This window comes from Euprymna scolopes, chromosome 43 (genome assembly GCF_053919585.1).
Source record: "Euprymna scolopes isolate OS-2025 chromosome 43, ASM5391958v1, whole genome shotgun sequence".
In the NCBI taxonomy this organism is placed as follows: Eukaryota; Metazoa; Mollusca; class Cephalopoda; order Sepiida; family Sepiolidae; genus Euprymna; species Euprymna scolopes.
The window spans coordinates 13193050-13217191 of record NC_136524.1 but is presented as its reverse complement, the minus strand read 5'-3'; the positions used below and the strand labels follow the sequence as shown (position 1 = coordinate 13217191).

Here is a 24142-nt window from a genome sequence, read left to right as displayed (position 1 = left end):
ATCTTATCTTTAAACCTTTTCAGCATCATTCTGATTTTAATTTGTGAAAATATTTAGAATTTAAAGATTTAAGGTCATAATATGAAATTGAGATTCAGAAAAATTCTGTTAATTTGTATCTCATGCAATTTAATAAAAATCTGAAATATCTTAATTTTCAAATATGAAATTGCATCCATGACCTCTTAAACTGTTTTAAAATACTTTAAAGAAACTTAAAATTTGGGAATACTTATTTACGTTAAATCTTATATTTAAAATTTCACAAAAGTCAAAGGTAGCTTCCACTTCTATGCATTAAACTAAAATGACCCTGCTACAATCATTGCCAATCCCCAATGGTATTCTAACAGTACCAGTAGACAAAAGTAAATTTTCTTAAGTGATTATTTTTTTAAATCAAATATTTCCAGTTTCTATTGTCTAATTAAAAAGGTGTGTGATCGTGTATTAAATGCAAATCATTCTCCCCTTTTTAACAGTTGTAATTTTAATGGTCAGAGATGCAAGTAAAAATTATTTAAAAAAATAATACTAAGTGTCCAATTCTTTCTATTTGTTTATTAGTTGTGTCCTCTGAAATTATTTCTATTAAACTGCAGTTATGAATTTATATTCACTAGATGATGATTTCAATACAGGTAAAGCAGAATTTCTAATTAAGTTTTTAATTAAAAATATTGGATGTAAAGATTTGTAAATACAATACAGATTTCATAGACTGCAGTGTGTTTACAATTCATAACCTGCCATTTTGCATAACTAAAAATAAATTTCTTTATTTTATGGTTGTTAGTACTGGTGTTCTTAGTAAATGTAGAACATCTACATAATTTGCTATATAAACTTGTTCAGTTATAACAACTAATTAGAGCAGATTTTTATTTCTCAAACTTAACTCAATTCTAGCACTAAAGGATATACATGTTTGTTTTCATAGGAAAAAAGCTTTAAGGAAAGAACTTGAATATAAATTCTCTCACTGTGTGCATTTTGTTTTGTTTTTTAAAAACCGGGTTCCTTTTAAGTTGTCCACCTGAAGATTGTATTAATATGGAAATAATTTGCAATGTTATAATGAACAGCTGGTCTTCTTTGGAGTCTGACAAATCTCTCCAGATTTCCAGTACTGTTTCCTTGTTGTGATCATTGTAGCAAATCACTTTACACTATCACAGCAGCATGAGTAGTCATTGATAATAGCCATTACTTCCTATGGGTTAGGATTCTAGTATTCTCCATGCCTTTCTAGTGTAGGTCTGGCTGGTGCTCTCCATTCTCTTAGACCTTTTACAACTATTTCTTTGGTACTAATCAATGTTTGTATCCTTGCATTTTGGGGTCATTGGTGTTGGATGAGAACATTAGATTATAGTATATTTCTTATATATCTATCATGGCAATATTGCTTCCTTTTGGTTCATCATAGTTTGTTTCATATATATATTATAATTTTTATTACTGCTTTTTAAAAAAATATTCAACCCATGTTGTACCTGCAAGCAATACAGAAAATTTTAACCCAACTACTGTATACATTATAACTTATTGCTATTATTATCACTTTAATTATCTTTACAACTTAAACGCTCCAATAACTACATATAAGACATGTTTATCTGTTTATATTTTGATTTAAATTGTCAATTTCAAATATAAGCAATTGGTTTATATTTTCAAATTTCATTGTTTATCTCTTTTAATGTGTTGGTTATTAAAATTCATTAATCTTAAATGAAAATAGCTGTTTTATAGTATTATTACGATAAAAGTAAATGATAAATCTGAAATATGATATATTTTTATAGATATAATGAACCAACATATTAAAATTTTTTTTTTTACTTGTATGTTTTTATTTTCTTATAAACTGTTGCAGCACGGCTATTTTGCTTTTCTTCTAACTTTAAATATCCATTTTCTTCAGCTATTCAACCCAAAAATTGTTTAAAAATATTTTATCTGTTAATGAACTTTGTGCATTCTATTAAAAATTTAAAAAACAATCCTGCTTTATTTTATTTTTGCCACCATTTTTGCTATGAGTATTTTTGACTTCTCCAATATGATAATCATCCCAGTCTCCTTGAAAATTATTCTTCAGGTATTTTTTATTTTAACATAAAAGCTATTTGCAGAGATTTGGGAAACATAGAAGAAGCAACAAAATATCTTTATTCTGCACTCGAGTCTCAAAAGCACTTGGATGTGAAGATATTTCTGTGAGTTTTGATGACAGATGATCAACATCAAATGCAATTAAAAGCATTTAAATGCCCATGATTCACTTTTATCCTTACCGTCTCTATATATAAGTAACATAGTTTATTGATCAGTAATAGGCTTATTTATTCAAAGTAACATAGGCTACATATATTAGATAATATCTTTTAGATATCATTTAGATTTTCCTTGCATATTGTAATAAAAAAAATAAACATTATTTCTTTTATAGCTCAACAATATTTTAGTTTTTAACTTGCAAATATATTTTCATATTTTTTAGAAAATATTTGATTTAAATTATCTTTTAAGATTTTTTAATTATTTATTTAGTTTTTATAGAAGCTTTAATCTTTTTATTTGCTTGCTTCTTTTTTATTTAAGGCTTTTTTTCTTAATTTGAATTAAAAGATTTTTTTTAATCAGCACTCTAGTTATATTTCGTTTCTTTCTTAGCTTTTACTTGTATTAAATGAGTTTTCAGTTTATATATATATATATATATATATATATATATATATATTGTCACAAAAGCATAGCAAAAGAATTTTTCTTTTGACTTGGCACCTGAGCCCTCTTCCGAAATGGTGTTTTACCTTACAGGACTTCAAAAAGAGGGCCTGGGGATCTCCTGGATTCCCCATTTTCTGACTGCCTAGGTGCTGGGCAACTTCCGAATTTGAATTCCGATTCTGAATCCAGGTCGGTTGCTAAGATATTCTGGATCAGTTTTTCTATCCATTTAGTTCTTAGTAAATAGTTCTCTTCTGTTTTTGTTTATTGATATCTTTAAATAAACACTATTTTTCTATTTTTTTTTTGCAAATGTAATTATCTTATGGAAAGATGTTCCTTTCGGTGAAACCTAATTTAATGTTTATTTTTTTTCATTTTTTTTTTTTTTTTTTTTTTTTTTTTTTGCAATATTAAAATATAATTATTTTTGTCTTTGTATTATTTTTAATGTATTCCTATTTTTAAGCATATTATACCTTCATATTTTTAAAATGCACGGAAAAATTTTATCTTAAAATTCTAACTTTTTATTAAAAATGTTGTCACTTTGTTTTTGGTATAATTCTCAAGCAAGCCTCAGTTAAACTGCTTTACTTTAATATAGGAGACCTTTTACATGGAATTTTCCCATTTATTGGCAATTTCAATTATAATATGCAAGGAAAATATGTTTATTTATCAAAGTTCAAATTTCAATCTAAAAAAAGAAAAAAGAAAAATTTTGCATAAAAAACTATTTTTTACAGAAATTGGTCCTATTATTTTTAATTCTTTTATATTAAAAAATAGATAAAATTCCATAAAATATATATGTATAATATTTGTTTTGATGAATGTAAAAGTTTTCAAAATATTTATGGCAATTAAACTACACAGAATTGTCTGTTTCATCCTCATGAGGATCTGTCAGGCTTACTACCTAGATTTACTTAAATTTTGAGCACTGTCGAAGTAAATACTGAAAATATCTACATAAAATTTTATGTAGGTACGTTCCAAATCGATGAAACCTGAGTACACCTAACAGATACTTTCGTGTGTAGCTTTAAGGAAACAAACATCTTAAAATTGGAATAGAACAACAGTAGATTTTGAACTAATAAAAGATTGGCCATCCTAAACTATAATAAAATGTATTTAACTTTAACACTTTACATGCTATCAATTTGTGACTGGCATCAATTGAAAAATTTTGGATTCCCAATAAAACCATGAAACTGCAGTGAAGTGTTGCAATTACATTTTATTATTGCAATATACATAAGTAAATTAATCCCAAAACATACTGAGTATAGCTTAATCTATACTTACTCCATCTTCCAATATATCTTGGATATTTATATAATGATTACTAATTTTCAAATAGAAACTTAACCATTATCTTTTCATATATGGTTGAAAATAATATTCTACATCATTTAATAAAACTTAGATTGTTGTTTTTTTTTTGTTTTTTGTTTTTTTATGCAATTATGCTGAGACCTGCTTGTGAAATCATCGAAGGGAAGATATGAATTGTGATAGTTGTTTAAAAAAAAAATTTCCCAAATTTGTTTTCAGAGACCAAGGCAAATATAAGGAAGCTGCCAATCTACTGAATGATGCCCTAGGCATCAGAGAGAAAACATTAGGACCTGATCATCCAGCTGTGAGTCAAAATATGTGTAGCTAAATAGTTTCTTTTTATGCATGGCTATTTTGGGTAACAGCTTTTTCTTGGGCAAATCTTTTCTATGTTTGTCTTGTGTGTTTTTCTTTTTTCTTTGGTTTAAAAAAATGTGTATAAAAGGGTATGGATAATATGTAGCTTTCTACTATAAGTTTTGTAAATTGAACTGTAAAATGTTTAAAAAAAATATATACATAAAAATTATCACTTTCATATCAAATTACGTTTTGATATATAAATAAGTGAAAAAAGATTATAATATAGATAATAAAAATTATAGATAAGAAAAAAGATTATAGTATAGATAATAAAAATTTTGAAATGCATATAATTTCTGAATAGCATTGGAAATCTTTTATTTAAAAATAACAATAAAAAATTTATGTAATCATGTAGTATGATTACAGAGCAGGAATTGGAGAAAAAAAAGCCCAAATAACTCTTATCACTTGTAATAAAATTTACTTTTCCACTGACCTGCATAGTTTTAAACTTCTGAAGTGTTTTCATTCTTTTTTATTTCAGTATGAGATTGCATCGATATCTCATCAGACAGTAAAAATATCCCAAATAACTATTTATGCATGATAAAATAACAAAATAAATAAAACTGTTTTATTTCAAATGATGAAATTCAAATTTCATTTCCAAGGGACAGATTCGATTTATGGTAAATTATTTCCAAATTTTAATTTCTATTAAAATATTGTTTGTAAATTTTTATTCTTTCACTGCTTATGTATTGTCTTGCACCTGTTAACATTCATATTTATTTCTAATAAATATTTTAATTGTACAAATTAATATACACATTTTTAACTAAAATACATTGCCAAGTTAGAATACCAAGTAATGCTATTTAATTTGAATTTTTTTAATGAATAAAATCATTTATTTAAAAATGCGTCTTTTTCAAAGAAGACTTTCATTTTTTTTTTTTTTTTTTTTTTTTTGAAGGAAACCCTTTGAAAATATTGTTTTATATAATAATTTAAGATTTTTAAATAAAGTATTTTATTCATTTAAAAATACTGCTGTTTTAACTTTTGAAAATGATATAACAAAAATGTTTTTCTTGATGTGATCAGCACTTTCATTATTACACTATATTAATTACATTTTTCTATCAACAAATATTTACTATTCTAATCATTTTCTTTTAATCTTTTCTTTTGCATTTAATACAATAATCTTTTATTGATGCTTATTTTATTCATTGAAACTAAAAAAAAATGCAAGTGTGAAACTAAAAATATTTTCCCTAAACATAAGAATTTTTCATTTCACTCAAATATCCAACTTTCGACCAATCTTTGCAAAAGTGATTTTTAAAAGTTCGGTATAACTGTGCTAAGTATTCATTTTTAACCTTTCTTTCTATAATGAATATAAAAACAATTGAACTTCCTCCAGTTGCATATATTTGCTTGGCTGGCAGGATTATATAATTGTAAAAGATCTACATATGATGCATAATTAAAGAAAAGTGCATTGTTTTGGACTATTAAAATAATTCCTAGTCCTATTGATAATGTTTACCAATTTTTATTATCACTTATGCTTAAATTCATGTTTTAAAACATGACGTAAATCTTAAGTCTATGATATCATACGAAAGCTATAAGTGTTTTTATGATGTTGTTTTAAGATCTATTTAGAAGAAAATTTCAATAACTTCATTAGTAGAATCTCAGACTAAATGTCTCAAGGTTTCAGTTTTGATCTCTGCCCGTGACATCTGTTTTATTTGTTGGGAATTTAGTATTTATTATTAATGCAATATGTTCCATTTCTAAAAGTAGTTAAAATCTATGCTATTTCAAAATGAGGTAAATTCTGCCATCTATTATGTTTAAAATTGCGACCAACAGATGGACAAAATTTATATAAGATAGCTTACTTGAATTTAGGAAGACTCATCCACGGAAAACTCGGCAACGGAAAATTCGGCCACGGAAAGCTCATCCATGGCAAACTCATCCATGGAAAACTCATCCATTTTTGCTAGGTAGGAAAACTGGTCCATTATTAAATAAATATCAATTGAAAATGCATTTTATGACTTGTTGAAGGATATATTGTTTTTAAAAGAGAATACACACTCCATAATATTTTAGAAAATATTTTTACTTGTTTACTGGTGCTTTAAAAAAGACAAAATTGATTTTTCTCAGTGTTCGTTTTTTTATCTAGCTTTGTAAGTTTTTAATGGTTTAACTTATTTTAAAGCGTTTATTCAGTTAGAAAAAAAAAACAAGTAGTATCAAGTGTTACATCAATTGCTGACACGAGAGGATCACATCTCAATAATCACTCAAAAATAGAAAATTAAAGAAAATACTAAGGTAGATATAATTTAAAAAAGAGCTTCTCTTCCCAAAAGACAATAAATTTTAATTTTTTTTAATATAATTTAGGAAGGAGGAGAGCTTTTTAAAAACTATATCTCCCTAAAAAATAAAACAAACAACAAAAAACTGGAATTAAATTTCTTTAAAATTCTTTGATAACGGGAGTTTTTTTTTTAACAATGAGTTTGTGCATTTGGTATTAGTTTAAAAAAAAGGGTAAATTTTTACAATTTTCTTTAAAATGACGACTTTTACAGGTTTTCGTCTTTCGTTTATGCTGAATAAAAAAATCTCATTTAAATTTTGCAGAGACGAGCAGTTTTTGAGATATAAAAACCTGTAATTCACTGGCCACCATGTTTGTACACGTACCAATTTACTGTTCACATTCCAAATGTCAAAATTTATAGGTTTTCGGATATGTTCATAACAAATATCACAATTAAATTTGGGACAAATATCCCTCTCCCCCCAAAAAGTGTGGTATTTATCTGCAAGCCTTCCTTAACATGGGGAGGGTTTGGAGGTGTCTATTCTGAAAGCCGTTCTTAACATGAAATCACTCAAGGAAATGAAAAAAGTCATTGTTTTGTTTTACACACTTGCACATTACTTATTTTATCGGTTACGAAAATAAAAAGTGAATTTGTTTCCGATAGGTGGCAGTGTCGGTCACCGAGGAGTAGATTTGTTTATTGTGTGCATACAAACATGGTCGCCAGTGAATGATAGTATATAATACTAGTCTTTATATCTTGAAAACTACTTGTCTCTGCAGAATTTAAATGAGACTTTCTTATTCAGCATAAGCGAAAAATTTATTATTAAAATATTATTATATTAAAAATTTAAAAGTTATTATTTTAAAGAAAAATGTTGGACGTGAACCTAATGTAAAAAATTACCATAAAAAAATTAATCGAATTAAAAAATAAAGACAAACAGAAAATTCAAGATAAAAATTGAACTCTTCCCCTGTTTTTTTTTTTCTTTTAATTATTTTTTTAATACCCCCAAAAAGATTGTTAACATAAAGAAATATAAAAATTGTAATTAATTTAAAATAAAAAGCAAAACATTTTTTGGTGGGAGAGAGGATGTGTGTTGAAAATCTTTCATATAATCATTTTATTTTATTTTTTTTTACTTCAAAATTGTTAAACCATTAAGAAAAAAACGGAATAAATAAATTTATTTATCAACTTTATCAAAATCTGTACTCCGTTTTTCAACAATCTTATTAATTTTATTTTTTTTCGTGTTTGTTGATTTGTTTTTAAGAGAAATATAGTTTTTAAAAAGCTCTTCCCCTCCCTAAATTATATTAAAAAAAAATATTAAAATTTAGTTGTTTTTTTTTTTTGGAAGGGAGGGGGCTCTTTTTAAAACTATGTCTATCTCAGTATTTTCTTTAATTTTCTATTTTTGAGCGATTATCGAGACTTCCAAGATGTGATCCTCAAAGTTTAGCTTCTAATTAAAGCATAGGGAAAGGAAGCGTAGACTTCAAGAATGGTCACAAAATATATTATCAATCAGTATTTATTCCATAGTTCCTGAATTTTCTGGGTATCAAAACCTTTGCAGGATCTATTTTAGAATTTAGTTGAGTATTAGTTTGCCATCCAACAATATAGAATTTGGATGACCTGTAAATGCTTTAGTTAAATCTTAGATGTAGTCATGAAAGCAACTTTCATGTTCAATATTGAATTTAGGAAGACTCATCTATGGAAAGCCATCCATTTTTGCTAGGTAGGAGTTGAATACATATTGACTGAAAATGCATTTGATGGTTGTTCCTGAAGGAGATATTTTTTTTTAAAAAAAGAAACTACACATCCTATACTTTTAAAAATATTTTTATTTGTTTACTGTTTTAAAAAAATAGAATTGATTTTTCCAAGTGTTCATTTTTTACCTAGTTGGCTAAGTTTTTAGTGATTTAATTTAAGGTATTTATTCAGATAAAAAACAAGTAGTGCAGAGTGTTATGTCAGAACAAAAAAAATGTCTGACATGAGTTATCTTTGGATAACCAAAAATAGAAAATTAAAGAAAATACTAAGGGAATATAGTTTTAAAAAGAGCCCCCCCCCAAAAAAAAAAGAAGGTAAGGCACTTCTGCATTACATGGATGGTGTTATTTATTTGGTATGTTTCACTAAACTGTCACCAGGTGGCGCTTTTCAATCAAAGAACAACCTGCTCAAAAGTGACAATAAGTCAACCAGGTTCATTCATTTCCTTCCATTCAAATAGTGTATTAATTTAAAAATTAAAGCTATAATATATATAACTTTCTTGACACTTAAACAGATGTCACAAGAAATTAAAACTTTATTTTATTAATGGCAATTTTACTTTAATTTCAAAAATGTTTTATTTAAATTAGTAAATTGCTCACAAAAAAAGGTTCGGTTTTATTTTAATTCAAAAAATGTTTCAGGAAACATATCTAATGTTGCTTTAATTCAAAATTATTTTTATTAAAATTATATTTTCTTATGGTGACTTTTCAATAAATGTTTCTGCAATTATATATTGATACATTTTTATACAATGAATGTTTTGGTTTTCAAACATTTTTGTGTTCGGAAAAAAATCTTGTTTGTTATTTATTTGCTGTGTTATTTGACTAAGAAATGGGAGTTATCACCCCCAACAATGGCACCGTCTGTGTAATGCAGAAGTGCCAAAAATAAGTTTTAATATTTTTAAATATAATTTAGGAAGGTGAAACTTTTTTAAGGACTTAGAAACAAAACAAAAAAAAATGAAATTAAAAAGATTCTTGAATAACAGGAGTAGAGTTTTTGATAAAATGGATAAAATATTTCTTTATTTCTTTATTGATTACTTTTTTCTTAATAATTTAACAATTTTGGAGTAAAAATTTAAAAAAATGTTTCTACAAGAGATGTTCATCCATCAAAAAATGTTTCGCTTTTTATTTTTTTATGTAATTTATATTTCTAGTGCTAAGACATTACGTTTTATTTATAACAATAATTTTTGGAGTATTAAACATAAAAAATAAAAATAAAAAAGATGGTGGGGTGGATTTCTCTCTGGAATTTTCTGGCATTTTTTTTGTTTTGTTTTGTTTTTTGTCTTTTAATTCGATAATCATTTTTTTTTTTACTCATACCAAATGTGAATTTAGGAAAACTCGCCCCGGGTAGGGAAACTGGGGTGCCGGGAAAACTCGTCTCCGGAAAACTCGTCCCCTTTCGCTAGGTAGGAAAACTGGTCCCTTATTGAATAAATATCGATTGAAAACACATTTTATGATCGTTCTTGAAAGAGATATTGTTTTTTAAAATAAACTATAATATTTTTAAAAAAATATTTTTACTCGTTTAATGTTTTTTTTGTGTTTTTAATAAAAGCGTTTATTATGTTCATAAACGAGACCGCATATTTTTTTATATTAATATAAAAAGAATTTACTTATATACTGTTGTTTATAAAAGGGTAAAATCGATTTTTCTACCTCGCCGACTATGTTGTTTATTTAATTTATTTGGAATCGTTTATTTGGTAAAGAAAAAAAAAACAGAAAACAAACAAAAAACATGTCAGTCGAGTGTTACGGGAGAACGAGAAATAATGCCCGGTATATCACATCTATGGGGGTCATGATAATCGCTAAAAAATAGAAAATTAAAGAAATTACTGAGGGAGATTTGGTTTTAAAAAGAAAATAAGAAATTTTAATATTTTTAAAAATATAATTTAGAGAGAGAGAGAGGGGGGCATAAAACCTATATCTCCCTTTGAAAAGCAACCAACAAAAAATGAAATTAAAAAGATTCTTGATAAACGATAGCGGAGTTTTCAATAAAATTGATTAATAAATTTATTTAGTGATTACTTTCTCTCTTAATGATTGATTTTAGAATTTTGAAGTAAAAATTAAAAAAATTAAAAATGAGTTAACGAGAGATTCTTAGCACATGGCATCTCTCGCGCCAAAAAAATATTTCGCTTTTAATTTGTTAGTTAATTTTTGCAAAATTTGACAGGACGACAATAAATGTTGATAATTGATAAAATCATAATTTTAAATAACGCATGAGTGCATTTGGTATGACAGAAAACAAAAACATAACAAAAAACTATCATAATTAAAAAACAAAACCAAAAGCGTAACGAAGAATCGAATCGCTCCCTGTTTTTTAATTTTTGGGTTTTGTTTTTTTTATTGTTTTTATGACTCCAAAAAACATCGTTAAAATAAGAACAAAAAAAAATTGTAATTAACTTTGTATGAACATAATAAACGCTTTAAAATAAGTTAAACCACTAAGAACTTAGCCAGTTAGGTAGAAAACGGACACTTAGAAAATCGATTTTATTTAAAAAAAAAAAAAAAACAACAACAAAAAAACATTAAACAAGTTAAAATATTTTTTTAAAAATATTATGGGGGGGGGCTATAGTTTATTTTAAAAAACAATATCTCCTTCAAGAACGATCATAAAATGTGTTTTCAATCGATATTTATTCAATTAGGGACCAGTTTTCCTACCTAGCGAAAGGGGACGAGTTTTCCGGAGACGAGTTTTCCTAAATTCGAAACTGGTCCATTATTGAATAAATATTGATTGAAAAAACATTTTTTGACCGTTCTTGAAGGAAATATATTTTTAAAAGAGAATACATATCCCATAATATTTAAAAAAAAATATTTTTACTTGTTTACTAGATTTCAGAACAGTGCTCGTTTTAAAAAGAGGGTCTCCCCACCCCCTACTCCCCAGCCAATTTTAAAATTTTTTCTGTTAAACTCAAGAATAACAAAGTGTAGTATCTGTTCTGATGCTACACCTGGTAAAATTGACTATTATTCTTATATTTCTTGTCATTAAATAAATTTTTGTTATTGACTACTACTACAAAAAAAAAAAAAACTACTTCTACAGAATTTGAACCAAACTGTTCTTTCAAACCCTAACTGTAAAGTAACCCATAAATAATCCTAACCGAAGTTTAGGAAAAGTCTGTTTAAATGTTGAAAATTGATGTAAGAATAATTTTGAACAATCAGTGTGTGCATATGATATGAGTAAAAAAAAAACAAAATCTTTTAATCAAATTAAAAAAAAAAACATAAACTGGTCAATTCCAAACAAAAAATTCAGCCCTCACTTTTGTTTTGTTTAACATTGTTTATTTTTTAATACTCCAAAAAAATATTTTTAGACAATGTCCAAGATCAGTGCTCAGAAAAAAATCAAGCTACCGGAAGTGGATATGACTGATTATGTAATGCAATCGAATGGAACAGTCACGGAGTCAAGACACGATAAACGAAACCATATATTTATCAAAAAAATACTTTAGTTTTAACACTTCTTGTGTTATTACAAAGCAAACCAAAAAAGGAAATCACTTCTCATATTATCAAAAAAATAAAACAAATATTTTATTTAGAAAAATTAAATTAGTTTTAACACCTATTGTGTTCACGAAATAATAAAAAAGCACTTCCGCAGTATGTGGACGGCGGCCATCTTTTTTATTGCATTTCACTAAACTATCGGCAGATGACGCTTCTCGATCAAAAATCATTTAAATTATTTATTTGTTGTTAATAACTTAGATATTCATCTATATTTTCTCGTTTTGTAATTTTTTTCTTATTTATCCATTACGTGCCATTTTTATTGGTGCCATTTTTACCTAAATTCAGCTTTGTAAGTTTTTAGTGGTTCAACTTATTTTAGAATTTATTTAGTTAAAAAAAACAAAAGAAAAACAAATAATGCTGAGCGTTACTTTTGAACAAAATATGTCTGACGAATTTATGAAAACTCGTCCCTGGAAAACTCATATCAGGAAAACTCGACTCCAGAAAACTCGTCCCCTTTTACTAGGTAGGAAAACTGGTCCCTTATTGAATAAATATCGATTAAAAACACATTTTATGACCGTTCTTGAAGAAGATATCATCTTTAAAAGAAAATACACATCCCATGATATTTTTTAAAAATATTTTTACTTGTTTACTGTTGTTTAAGAAAAATTAATTTTTCTAAGTTTTCGTTTTCTACCTAGCTGTGAAAGTTGTTGGTCTTTCAACTTATTTTAAAAAGTTTATTTAGTTAAAAAAAAGTAATGTCGAGTATTACTTATGAACAAAATATGTTTGACAAAAGAGGATCGGTGCCCGGAAAACTGAAAACTCGTACCTGGAAAAATCCCCAGGTAGGTAGGAAAACTGGTCCCTTATTGAATAAATATCGATTGAAAACACATTTTGTTACCGTTCTTGGAGATATTATTTTTAAAAGAGATTATGCACCCCCATAATATTTTTAAAAAATATTTTTAACTCTTGCTTAAAAAAAATAAACTTGATCATGGAAAAAACGAAACCAAATATCATGAAAAAAATGATCATGGAAAAAACGAAACCAAACTTGATCATCGAAAAACGAAACCAAATATTTATTAAAAAAAATACTGTAGTTTTAACACTTTTTGCTGTCATTACGAAACAAAAATAAAGAAAGAAAACATATTATCAAAGAAAGCAATTATTTTATTTAGAAGAATTAATTCAGCTTAAATAATTCTTGTGTTATACAAAACAACAAAAAAAGAAAACACGGTCTTATGTAATTTTGGTACCGCGCTGAAATAACATTATTTCGAAAGCCAGGCGAGGGGAGGGTATCGTTTAAAAGAGTGCCTGGAAAACTCGTCTCGGGAAAACTCGACCCCGGAAAACTTGTCCCCCTTCGCTAGGTAGGAAAACTGGTCCCTTATTGAATAAATATCGATTGAAAACACATTTTATGATTGTTCTTGAAGGAGATATTGGTTTTTAAAATAGACTATAGCCCCCCACCCCCTAAATATTTTTACTTGTTTTATGTTTTTTTTGTTTTTTTTTAAATAAAATTGATTTTCTAAGTGTCCGTTTTCTACCTAACTGGCTAAGTTCTTAGTGGTTTCACTTATTTTAAAGCGTTTATTATGTTCATACAAAGTTAATTACAAATTTTTTTTGTTTTTTGGAGTCATAAAAACAATAGGGTTTGTATTACCGTACACATAGATTCGAAAAAGTTGTCAAAAAACAAATATATAACAAATGAATGTTTTGAAAGGCAAGATAAGTTACTTTTCTACCAAACTGGATATATTTTTTGTGTTTTTATTCAATGTAACATGTTTATTCAGCTCGAAAAACATGCAGTGTTTACCAATGTATTGGAAAATTAAAAATGGCGCCCGATTCTCTCTTTAACATGGTAAGTTTGGGAAAAGGTGTTATAAATAATAAACTAGACAAAATACTATTTAAAAAAAAACACCGAATATATGTCAACTTATGTCATGGTGACATATATTGAGCGAATTTCTAACAGTATTTTGTCTAGTTTATTATTTATAACACCTTTTCCAGAACTTACCGTGTTTAAGAGAGAATCGGGCGCCATTTTGAATTTTCCAATACATCGCCGCCATCGGTAAACACTGCATGTTTTTCGAGCTGAATAAACGTTACATTGAATAAAAACACAAAAAATATATCCAGTTTGGTAGAAAAGTAACTTATCTTTGCTTTGATAACGTTTATTTGTTATATATTTGTTTTTTGACAACTTTTTCGAATCTGTGTACAGTAATACAAACCCTTTTTAATTATGATAGTTTTTTTTGTTATGTTTTCGTTTTCTCTCATACCAAATGCACTTTGCATTATTTAAAATTATAATTTTATCAATTATCAACATTTATTGTCGTCCTGTCAAGTTTTGCTAAAATTAACTAATAAATTAAAACCGAAATATTTTTTTGGCGCGAGAGATGCCATGTGCTAACAATTTCTCGTTAACTCATTTTTAATTTTTACTTCAAAATCCTAAAATCAATCATTAAGAGAAAAAGTAATCACTAAATAAATTTATTAATCAATTTTATTGAAAACTCCGCTATCGTTTATCAAGAATCTTTTTAATTTCATTTTTTGTTGGTTGTTTTTCGGAGGGAGATATAGTTTTTACACCCCCCTCTCTCTCTAAATTATATTTTAAAAAATATTAAAATTTATTATTTTCTTTTTAAAGCCAAATCTCCCTCAGTAATTTCTTAATTTTCTATTTTTTAGCGATTATCAAGATCCCTCGGATGTGATATACCGGACATTATTTCTCGTTCTCACGTAACACTTGACATGTTTTTTGTATGTTTTCTGTGTTTTTTTTCTTTACCAAATAAACGATTCCAAATAAATTAAACAACAAACAACATAGTCGGCGAGGTAGAAAAATCGATTTTACTCTGTTATAAACAACAGTAAATTCTTTTTATATTAATATAAAAAAAAATGCGGTCTCGTTTATGAACATAAACGCTTTAAAATAAGTGAAACACTTAGAACTTAGCCAAGTATGCGTTTTTCGGAGACGAGTTTTCCTGGGACAAGTTTTCCGGGCACCATGTCAGACATGAGAGGATCGGTGCCCGGAATACTCGACCCCGGAAAACTCGTCCCCTTTCGCTAGGTAGGAAAACTGGTCCCTTATTGAATAATTATCGATTGAAAACACATTTTATGATCGTTCTTGAAGGAGATATTGTTTTTTTAAAATAGACTATAGCCCCCATATTTTTTAAAAATATTTTACTTGTTGAATGTTTTTGTTTTTTTAAATAAAATCGATTTTCTAAGTGTCCGTTTTCTACCTAACTGGTTAAGTTCTTAGTGGTTTCACTTATTTTAAAGTGTTTATTATGTTCATAAACGAGACCGCATTTTTTTTTTATATATATATATTAATATAAAAAGAATTTACTTATCTACTGTTGTTTATAAAAGGGTAAAATCGATTTTTCTACCTCGCCGACTATGTTGTTTAATTTATTTGGAATCTTTATTCGGTAAAGAAAAATAAACACAGAAAACAAGTCGAGTGTTACGTGAGAACGAGAAATAATGTCCGGTAGATCACATCTTAGCGGTCTTGATAATTGCTAAAAAATAGAAAATTAAAGAAATTACTGAGGGTGATAATAAAATTGATTAATAAATTTATTTAGTGATTACTTTTTCTCTTGGCATTTCTCGCGCCAAAAAAATATTTCGTTTTTAATTTATTAGTTAATTTTTGCAAAATTTGACAGGACGACAATAAATGTTGATAATTGATAAAATCATAATTTTAAATAACGCATGAGTGCATTTGGTATGAGAGAAAACAAAAACATAACAAAAACCAATCATAATTAAAAAACCAAAACAAAAAAGTAACGAAAAATCTAATCGCTCCCTGTTTTTTAATTTTTTGGTTTTGTTTTTTATTATTGTTTTTATGACTCCAAAAAACATCGTTAAAATAAGAACAAAAAAAAAAATTGTAATTAACTTTGTATGAACATAATAAACGCTTTAAAATAAGTGAAACCACTAAGAACTTAGCCAGTTAGGTAGAAAACCGACACTTAGAAAATCGATTTTATTTAAAAAAAACAAAAAAAACATTAAACAAGTAAAAATATTTTTAACAAATATTATGGGGGGGGGGGTTATAGTCTATTTTAAAAAACAATATCTCCTTCAAGAACGATCATAAAATGTGTTTCTTAATCGATATTTATTCAACAAGAGACCAGTTTTCCTACCTAGCGAAAGGGGACGAGTTTCCGGGTCGAGTTTTTCCGAGACGAGTTTTCCTAAATTCGAGAGGATCACGTCTTAGGAGTCTCGATGCAATATATGTTACCATGACATATATTGGGTGAATAATCGATTTTATCCTTTTTAAAACACAAATAAATAAGTACAACTATAAAAAGGTGCCGGGAAAACTCGTCTCCGGAAAACTCGTCTCCGGAAAACTCGTCTCCGGAAAACTCGTCTCCGGAAAACTCGTCTCCGGAAAACTCGTCTCCGGAAAACTCGTCCCCTTTCGCTAGGTAGGAAAACTGGTCCCTTATTGAAAAAAACTCGATTGAAAACACATTTTATGATCGTTCTTGAAGGAGATATTGTTTTTTAAAATAAACTGTAGCCCCCCCCCCCATAATATTTTTTAAAAATATTTTTACTTGTTTAATGTTTTTTTTGTGTTTTTAATAAAAGTTTTTATTATGTTCATAAACAAGACCGCATATTTTTTTTTTATATTAATATAAAAAGAATTTACTTATATACTATTGTTTATAAAAGGGTAAAATCGATTTTTCTACCTCGCCGACTATGTTGTTTATTTAATTTATTTGGAATCGTTTATTTGGTAAAGAAACAAGAAACATGTCGGTCGAGTGTTACGGGAGAACGAGAAATAATGCTTAGGGGGTCTTGATAATCGCTAAAAAATAGAAAATTAAAGAAATTACTGAGGGAGATTTGGTTTTATAAAGAAAATAATAAATTTTAATATTTTTAAAAATATAATTTAGAGAGAGAGGGGGGGGGATAAAACCTATATCTCCCTTCGAAAAGCAACCAACAAAAAATGAAATTAAAAAGATTCTTGATAAACGATAGCAGAGTTTTCAATAAAATTGATTAATAAATTTATTTAGTGATTACTTTCTCTCTTAATGATTGATTTTAGAATTTTGAAGTAAAAATTAAAAAAATTAAAAATGAGTTAACGAGAGATTGTTAGCACATGGTATCTCTCGCGCCAAAAAAATATTTCGTTTTAAATTTATTAGTTAATTTTTGCAAAATTTGACAAGACGACAATAAATGTTGATAATTGATAAAATTATAATTTTAAATAACGCATGAATGCATTTGGTATGAGAGAAAACAAAAACATAACAACAAAAAAAACCCATCATAATTAAAAACCAAAACAAAAAAGTAACGAAGAATAAAATCGCTCCCTGTTTTTTAATTTTTTTGTTTTGTTTTTTATTATTGTTTTTATGACTCCAAAAAACATTGTTAAAATAAGAACAAAAAAAATGTGTAATTAACTTTGTATGAACATAATAAACGCTTTAAAATAAGTGAAACCACTAAGAACTTAGCCAGTTAGGTAGAAAATGGACACTTAGAAAATCGATTTTATTTAAAATAAAAAAAAAAACATTAAACAAGTAAAAATATTTTTAAAAAATATTATGGGGGGGGTTATAGTCTATTTTAAAAAACAATATCTCCTTCAAGAACTATCATAAAATGTTTTCAATCGATATTTATTCAATAAGGGACCAGTTTTCCTACCTAGCAAAAGGGGACGAGTTTTCCGGGTTCAAATTTTCCGGAGACGAGTTTTCCCAGGCACCTTGAAACTATATCTACTTTAATATTTTTTTTAATCTTCTATTTTTGAGCAATTATCCTCCTAAAATGTGATCCTCTTATGTCGGACATTTTTTGTTCATAAGTAATACTCGATATTACTTCTTTTTTTTTTAAAACTAAATAAACTCTTTAAAATAAGTTGAAAGACCAAAAACTTTCAAAGCCAGGTAGAAAACGAAAACTTAGAAAAATTAATTTAATTTTTTTTAAACAAGAGTAAACAAGTAAAAATATTAAAAAAAAATATTATTGAATGTCTATTCTCTTTTAAAGACAATATCTTCAAGAACGGTCATAAAATGTGTTTTCAATCGATATTTATTCAATAAGGGACTAGTTTTCCTACCTAGCAAAAGGGGTAGAGTTTTCCGGAACAAGTTTTCCTAAATTCGTTTTCTGGGTGCCAGTTTTCCAAGTACTATATATGAATTTAGGAAAACTCGTCCCGGGAAACTTGACCCCGGAAAACTCGTCCCCTTTCGGTAGGTAGGAAAACTGGTCCCTTACTGAATAAATATCGATTGAAAACACATTTTATGATCGTTCTTGAAGGAGATATTGTTTTTTAAAATAGACTATAGCCCCCCACCCCCTAAATATTTTTACTTGTTTAATGTTTTTTTTGTTTTTAAATAAAATTGATTTTCTAAGTGTCTGTTTTCTACCTAACTGGCTAAGTTCTTAGTGGTTTCACTTATTTTAAAGCGTTTATTATGTTCATAAACGTGACCGCATATTTTTTTTTTAATATTAATATAAAAAAGAATTTACTTATTTACAGTTCTTTAATTTATTTGGAATCGTTTATTCGGTAAAGAAAAAAAAACACCGAAAACAAACAAAAGTGTTACGTGAGAACGAGAAATAATGTCCGGTATATCACATCTTAGGGGTCTTGATAATCGCTAAAAAATAGAAAATTAAAGAAATTACTAAGGGAGATTTGGTTTTAAAAAGAAAATAGTAAATTTTAATATTTTCTAAATTATAATTTTGAGAGAGGGGCGGGGGTAAAAACTATATCTCCCGAAAAACAACCAACAAAAAATGAAATTAAAAAGATTCTTGATAAACGATAGCGGAGTTTTCAATAAAATTGATTAATAAATTTATTTAGTGATTACTTTTTCTCTTAATGATTGATTTTAGAATTTTGAAGTAAAAATTAAAAATTAGTTAACAGAGATTGTTAGCACATGGCATCTCTCGCGCCAAAAAAATATTTCGCTTTTAATTTATTAGTTAATTTTTGCAAAATTTGACAGGACGACAATAAATGTTGATAATTGATAAAACTATAATTTTAAATAACGCATGAGTGCATTTGGTATGAGAGAAAACAAAAACATAACAACAACACAAAAACTATCATAATGAAAAAACCAAAACAAAAAAAGTAACGAAGAATCGAATCGCTCCCTGTTTTTTAATTTTTTTGTTTTGTTTGTATTGTTTTTATGACTCCAAAAAACATTGTTAAAATAAGAACAAAAAAATTTGTAATTAACTTTGTATGAACATAATAAACGCTTTAAAATAAGTGAAACCACTAAGAACTTAGCCAGTTAGGTAGAAAACGGACACTTAGAAAATCGATTTTATTTTAAAAAAAAACAAAACATTAAACAAATATTTTTTTTAAATGTTATGTGGGGGCTATTTTAAAAGGTGCCGGGAAAACTCGTCCCGGGAAAACTCGTCCCGGGAAAACTCGTCTCCGGAAAACTCGTCTCCGGAAAACTCGTCCCCTTTCGCTAGGTAGGAAAACTGGTCCCGTATTGAATAAATATCGATTGAAAACACATTTTATGATCGTTCTTGAAGGAGATATTGTTTTTTAAAATAAACTATAGCCCCCCCCCATAATATTTTTTAAAAATATTTTTACTTGTTTAATGTTTTCTTTGTGTTTTTAATAAAAGCGTATGTTCATAAACGAAACCGCATATTTTTTTTTATATCAATATAAAAAGAATTTACTGTTGTTTATAAAAGGGTAAAATCGATTTTTCTACCTCGCCGACTATGTTGTTTATTTAATTTATTTGGAATCGTTTATTTGGTAAAGAAAAAAAAACAGAAAACAAACAAAAAACATGTCGGTCGAGTGTTACGGGAGAACGAGAAATAATGCTTAGGGGGTCTTGATAATCGCTAAAAAATAGAAAATTAAAGAAATTACTGAGGGAGATTTGGTTTTAAAAAGAAAATAATAAATTTTAATATTTTTTTAAATATAATTTAGAGGGGGTCCGGAAAACTCGTCCCGGGAAAACTCGTCTCCGGAAAACTCGTCTCCGGAAAACTCGTCTCCGGAAAACTCGTCCCCTTTCGCTAGGTAGGAAAACTGGTCCCTTATTGAATAAATATCGATTGAAAACACATTTTATGATCGTTCTTGAAGGAGAAATTGTTTTTTTAAAATAGTCTATAGGCCCCCCCCCCATAATATTAAAAAAAAAATTTTTTTTACTTGTTTGATGTTTTTTTTTTTTTTTTAAATAAAATCCATTTTCTAAGTGTCCGTTTTCTACCTAACTGGCTAAGTTCTTAGTGGTTTCACTTATTTTAAAGCGTTTATTATGTTCATAAACGAGACCGCATATTTTTTTATATTAATATACAAAGAATTTACTTATTTACTGTTGTTATAAAAGGGTAAAATCGATTTGGGTTTGTATTACTGTACACATAGATTTGAAAAAATTGTCAAAAAACAAATATATAACAAATAAATGTTATCAAAGGCAAGATAAGTTACTTTCCTACCAAATTGGATATATTTTTCGTGTTTTTATTCAATGTAACATGTTTATTCAGCTCGAAAAACATACAGTGTTTACCGATGCATTGGACAATTCAAAATAGCGGCCGACTCTCTCTTAAACACAGTAAGTTCGGGAATAGGTGTTATAAATAATAAACTAGACAAAATACTATTAAAAAAAACACCGAATATATGTCAACCTATGTCACGGTAATATATATTGAGCGAATTTCTAACAGTATTTTGTCTAGTTTATTATTTTTCGAATCTATGTGTACAGTAATACAAACCAAAATTTTTATATTTTTTGAAATATAATTTAGAGAGGGGGGGTATATCTCCCTTGGAAAAACAACCAACAAAAAATGAAATTAAAAAGATTCTTGATAAACGATAGCGGAGTTTTCAATAAAATTGATTAATAAATTTATTTAGTGATTACTTTACTTAATTTTAAAGCGTTTATTATGTTCATACAAAGTTAATTACAATTTTTTTTTTGTTCTTATTTTAACGATGTTTTTTGGAGTCATAAAAAAACACAAAACCCAAAAATTAAAAAACAGGGAGCGATTCGATTCTTCGTTACGCTTTTGGTTTTGTTTTTTAATTATGATAGTTTTTTGTTGTCATGTTTTTGTTTTCTGTCATACCAAATGCACTCATGCGTTATTTAAAATTATAATTTTATCAATTATCAACATTTATTGTCGTCCTGTCAAATTTTGCAAAAATTAACTAATAAATTAAAAACGAAATATTTTTTTGGTGCGAGAGATGCCATGTGCTAACAATCTCTCGTTAACTAATTTTAAATTTTTTAAAATTTTTACTTCAAAATTCTAAAATCAATCATTAAGAGAAAAAGTAATCACTAAATAAATTTATTAATCAATTTTCTTGAAAATCCCGCTATCATTTATGAAGAATCTTTTTAATTTCATTTTTTGTTGGTTGTTTTTCGGAGGGAGATATAGTTTTAACCCCCCCCCCACTCTCTCTCCCTCTCTCTAAATTATATTTTAAAAAATATTAAAATTTATTATTTTCTTTTTAAAACCAAATCTCCCTCAGTAATTTCTTTAATTTTCTATTTTTTAGCGATTATCAAGACCCCTAAGATGTGATATACCGGACATTATTTCTAGTTCGGGTTTGTATTACTGTACACATAGATTCGAAAAAGTTGTCAAAAAACAAATATATAACAAATAAATGTTATCAAAGGCAAGATAAATTACTTTTCTACCAAACTGGATATAATTTTCGTGTTTTTATTTAATTAAACATGTTTATTCAGCTCAAAAAGCATACAGTGTTTACCGATGTATTGGAAAATTCAAAATGGCGGCCGACTCTCTCTTTAACACGGTAAGTTCGGGAAAAGGTGTTATAAATAATAAACTAGACAAAATACTATTAAAAAACCACCGAATATATGTCAAGTTATGTCACGGTAACATATATTGAAAAGGTATTATAAATAATAAACTAGACAAAATACTGTTAGAAACTCGCTCAATATATGTTACTGTGACATAAGTTGACATATATTCGGTTGTTTTTTAACAGTATTTTGTCTAGTTTATTATTTATAACACCTTTTCCCGAACTTACCGTGTTTAAGAGAGAGTCGGCCGCCATTTTGAATTTTCCAATACATCGGTAAACACTGCATGTTTTTCGAGCTGAATAAACATGTTAAATTGAATAAAAACACGAGAATTATATCCAGTTTGGTAGAAAAGTAACTTATCGGGTAACCCAACTTATCTTGCCTTTGATAACATTCATTTGTTATATATTTGTTTTTTTAACTACTTTTTCGAATCTATGTGTACAGTAATACGAACCTAAATTTTAATATTTTTTAAAATATTATTTAGAGAGGGGGGGGGGGGTAAAACTATATCTCCCTCCGAAAAACAACCAACAAAAAATGAAATTAAAAAGATTCTTGATAAACGATAGCGGATTTTCAATAAAATTTATTAATAAATTTATTTAGTGATTACTTTTTCTCTGAATGATTGATTTTAGAATTTTGAAGTAAAAATTAAAAAAAATTAAAGATGAGTTAACGAGAGATTGTTAGCACATGGCATCTCTCGCGCCAAAAAAATATTTCGCTTTTAATTTATTAGTTAATTTTTGCAAAATTTGACAGGACGACAATAAATGTTGATAATTGATAAAATTATAATTTTAAATAACGCATGAGTGCATTTGGTATGAGAGAAAACAAAAACATAACAACAAAAACTATCATAATTAAAAAACCAAAACAAAAAAGTAACGCTCCCAGTTTTTAATTTTTTTGTTTTGTTTTTTTATTATTGTTTTATGACTCCAAAAAACATTGTTAAAATAAGAAACAAAAAAATTGTAATTAACTTTGTATGAACATAATAAACGCTTTAAAAGAAGTGAAACCACTAAGAACTTAGCCAGTTAGGTAGAAAACGGGCAATCGATTTTATTTAAAAAAAAAAAAAACATTAAACAAATAAAAATATTTTTTTTTTAAATATTAGCTGGGGGACTATAGTCTATTTTAAAAAGCAATATCTCCTTCAAGAACGATCATAAAATCGATATTTATTCAATACGGGACCAGTTTTCCTACCTAGCGAAAGGGGATGAGTTTTCCGGAGACGAGTTTTCCGGAGACGAGTTTTCCCGGGACGAGTTTTCCCGGGACGAGTTTTCCTAAATTCGTTTTTGGGTATGGGTTTTCCGAATTCAGGAAAACTCGTCCCCAGAAAACTCGCATTTTTTTGCTAGGTAGGAAAACTGGTCCCTTATTGAATAAAGATCGATTGTAAACACATTTTATCACCACTCTTGAAGGAGATATTGTTTTTAAGAGACTATACCCCCCACCCCATAATGTTTTTAAAAAAATATTTTTACTTGTTTTTTAAAAAAAATAAAATCGATTTTCGAAGTGTCTGTTTTCTACCTAACTGGCTAACTAGTTAGTGGTTTCACTTATTTTAAAGCGCTTATTCTGTTCAAAAATAAAAAGCACATAATATTTTTTAAAAATATTTATACTTATTTACTGTTGTTTTTAAAAGGTAATAATCGAATTTTCTACCTAGCTGACTAAGTATTAGTGGTTTAATTTATATTGAAGCGTTTATTCAGTAAAAAAAAAAAAAAATAGCATCAAGTGTTACGTGAGAATGAGAAATAATGTTCGAAATTAAGGTATCACATCTTAGGGGTTTTGATAATTGCTAAAAAATAGAGAATTAAAGAAAATACTGAAGGAGATTTAGTTTTAAAAAGAGCCCCACCGTCCAAAAGAAAATTGTTTTTAAAAGAGACTATAT

The 24142-nt window shown here is 27.3% G+C and overlaps 1 protein-coding gene across 9 annotated transcripts in view; it reads left to right on the top strand.

Moving 5' to 3' along the window:
• The window catches only part of LOC145268194 (kinesin light chain), a 418880-nt gene that overhangs the window by 251319 nt on the left and 143419 nt on the right, over positions 1-24142 (top strand). For all 9 annotated transcript variants that reach the window (XM_080123445.1, XM_080123439.1, XM_080123443.1 and 6 more), the window contains one exon: positions 4300-4387. In XM_080123445.1, the coding sequence (XP_079979571.1) occupies positions 4300-4387 (88 nt within the window). The remainder of the gene's footprint in view (positions 1-4299; positions 4388-24142) is intronic.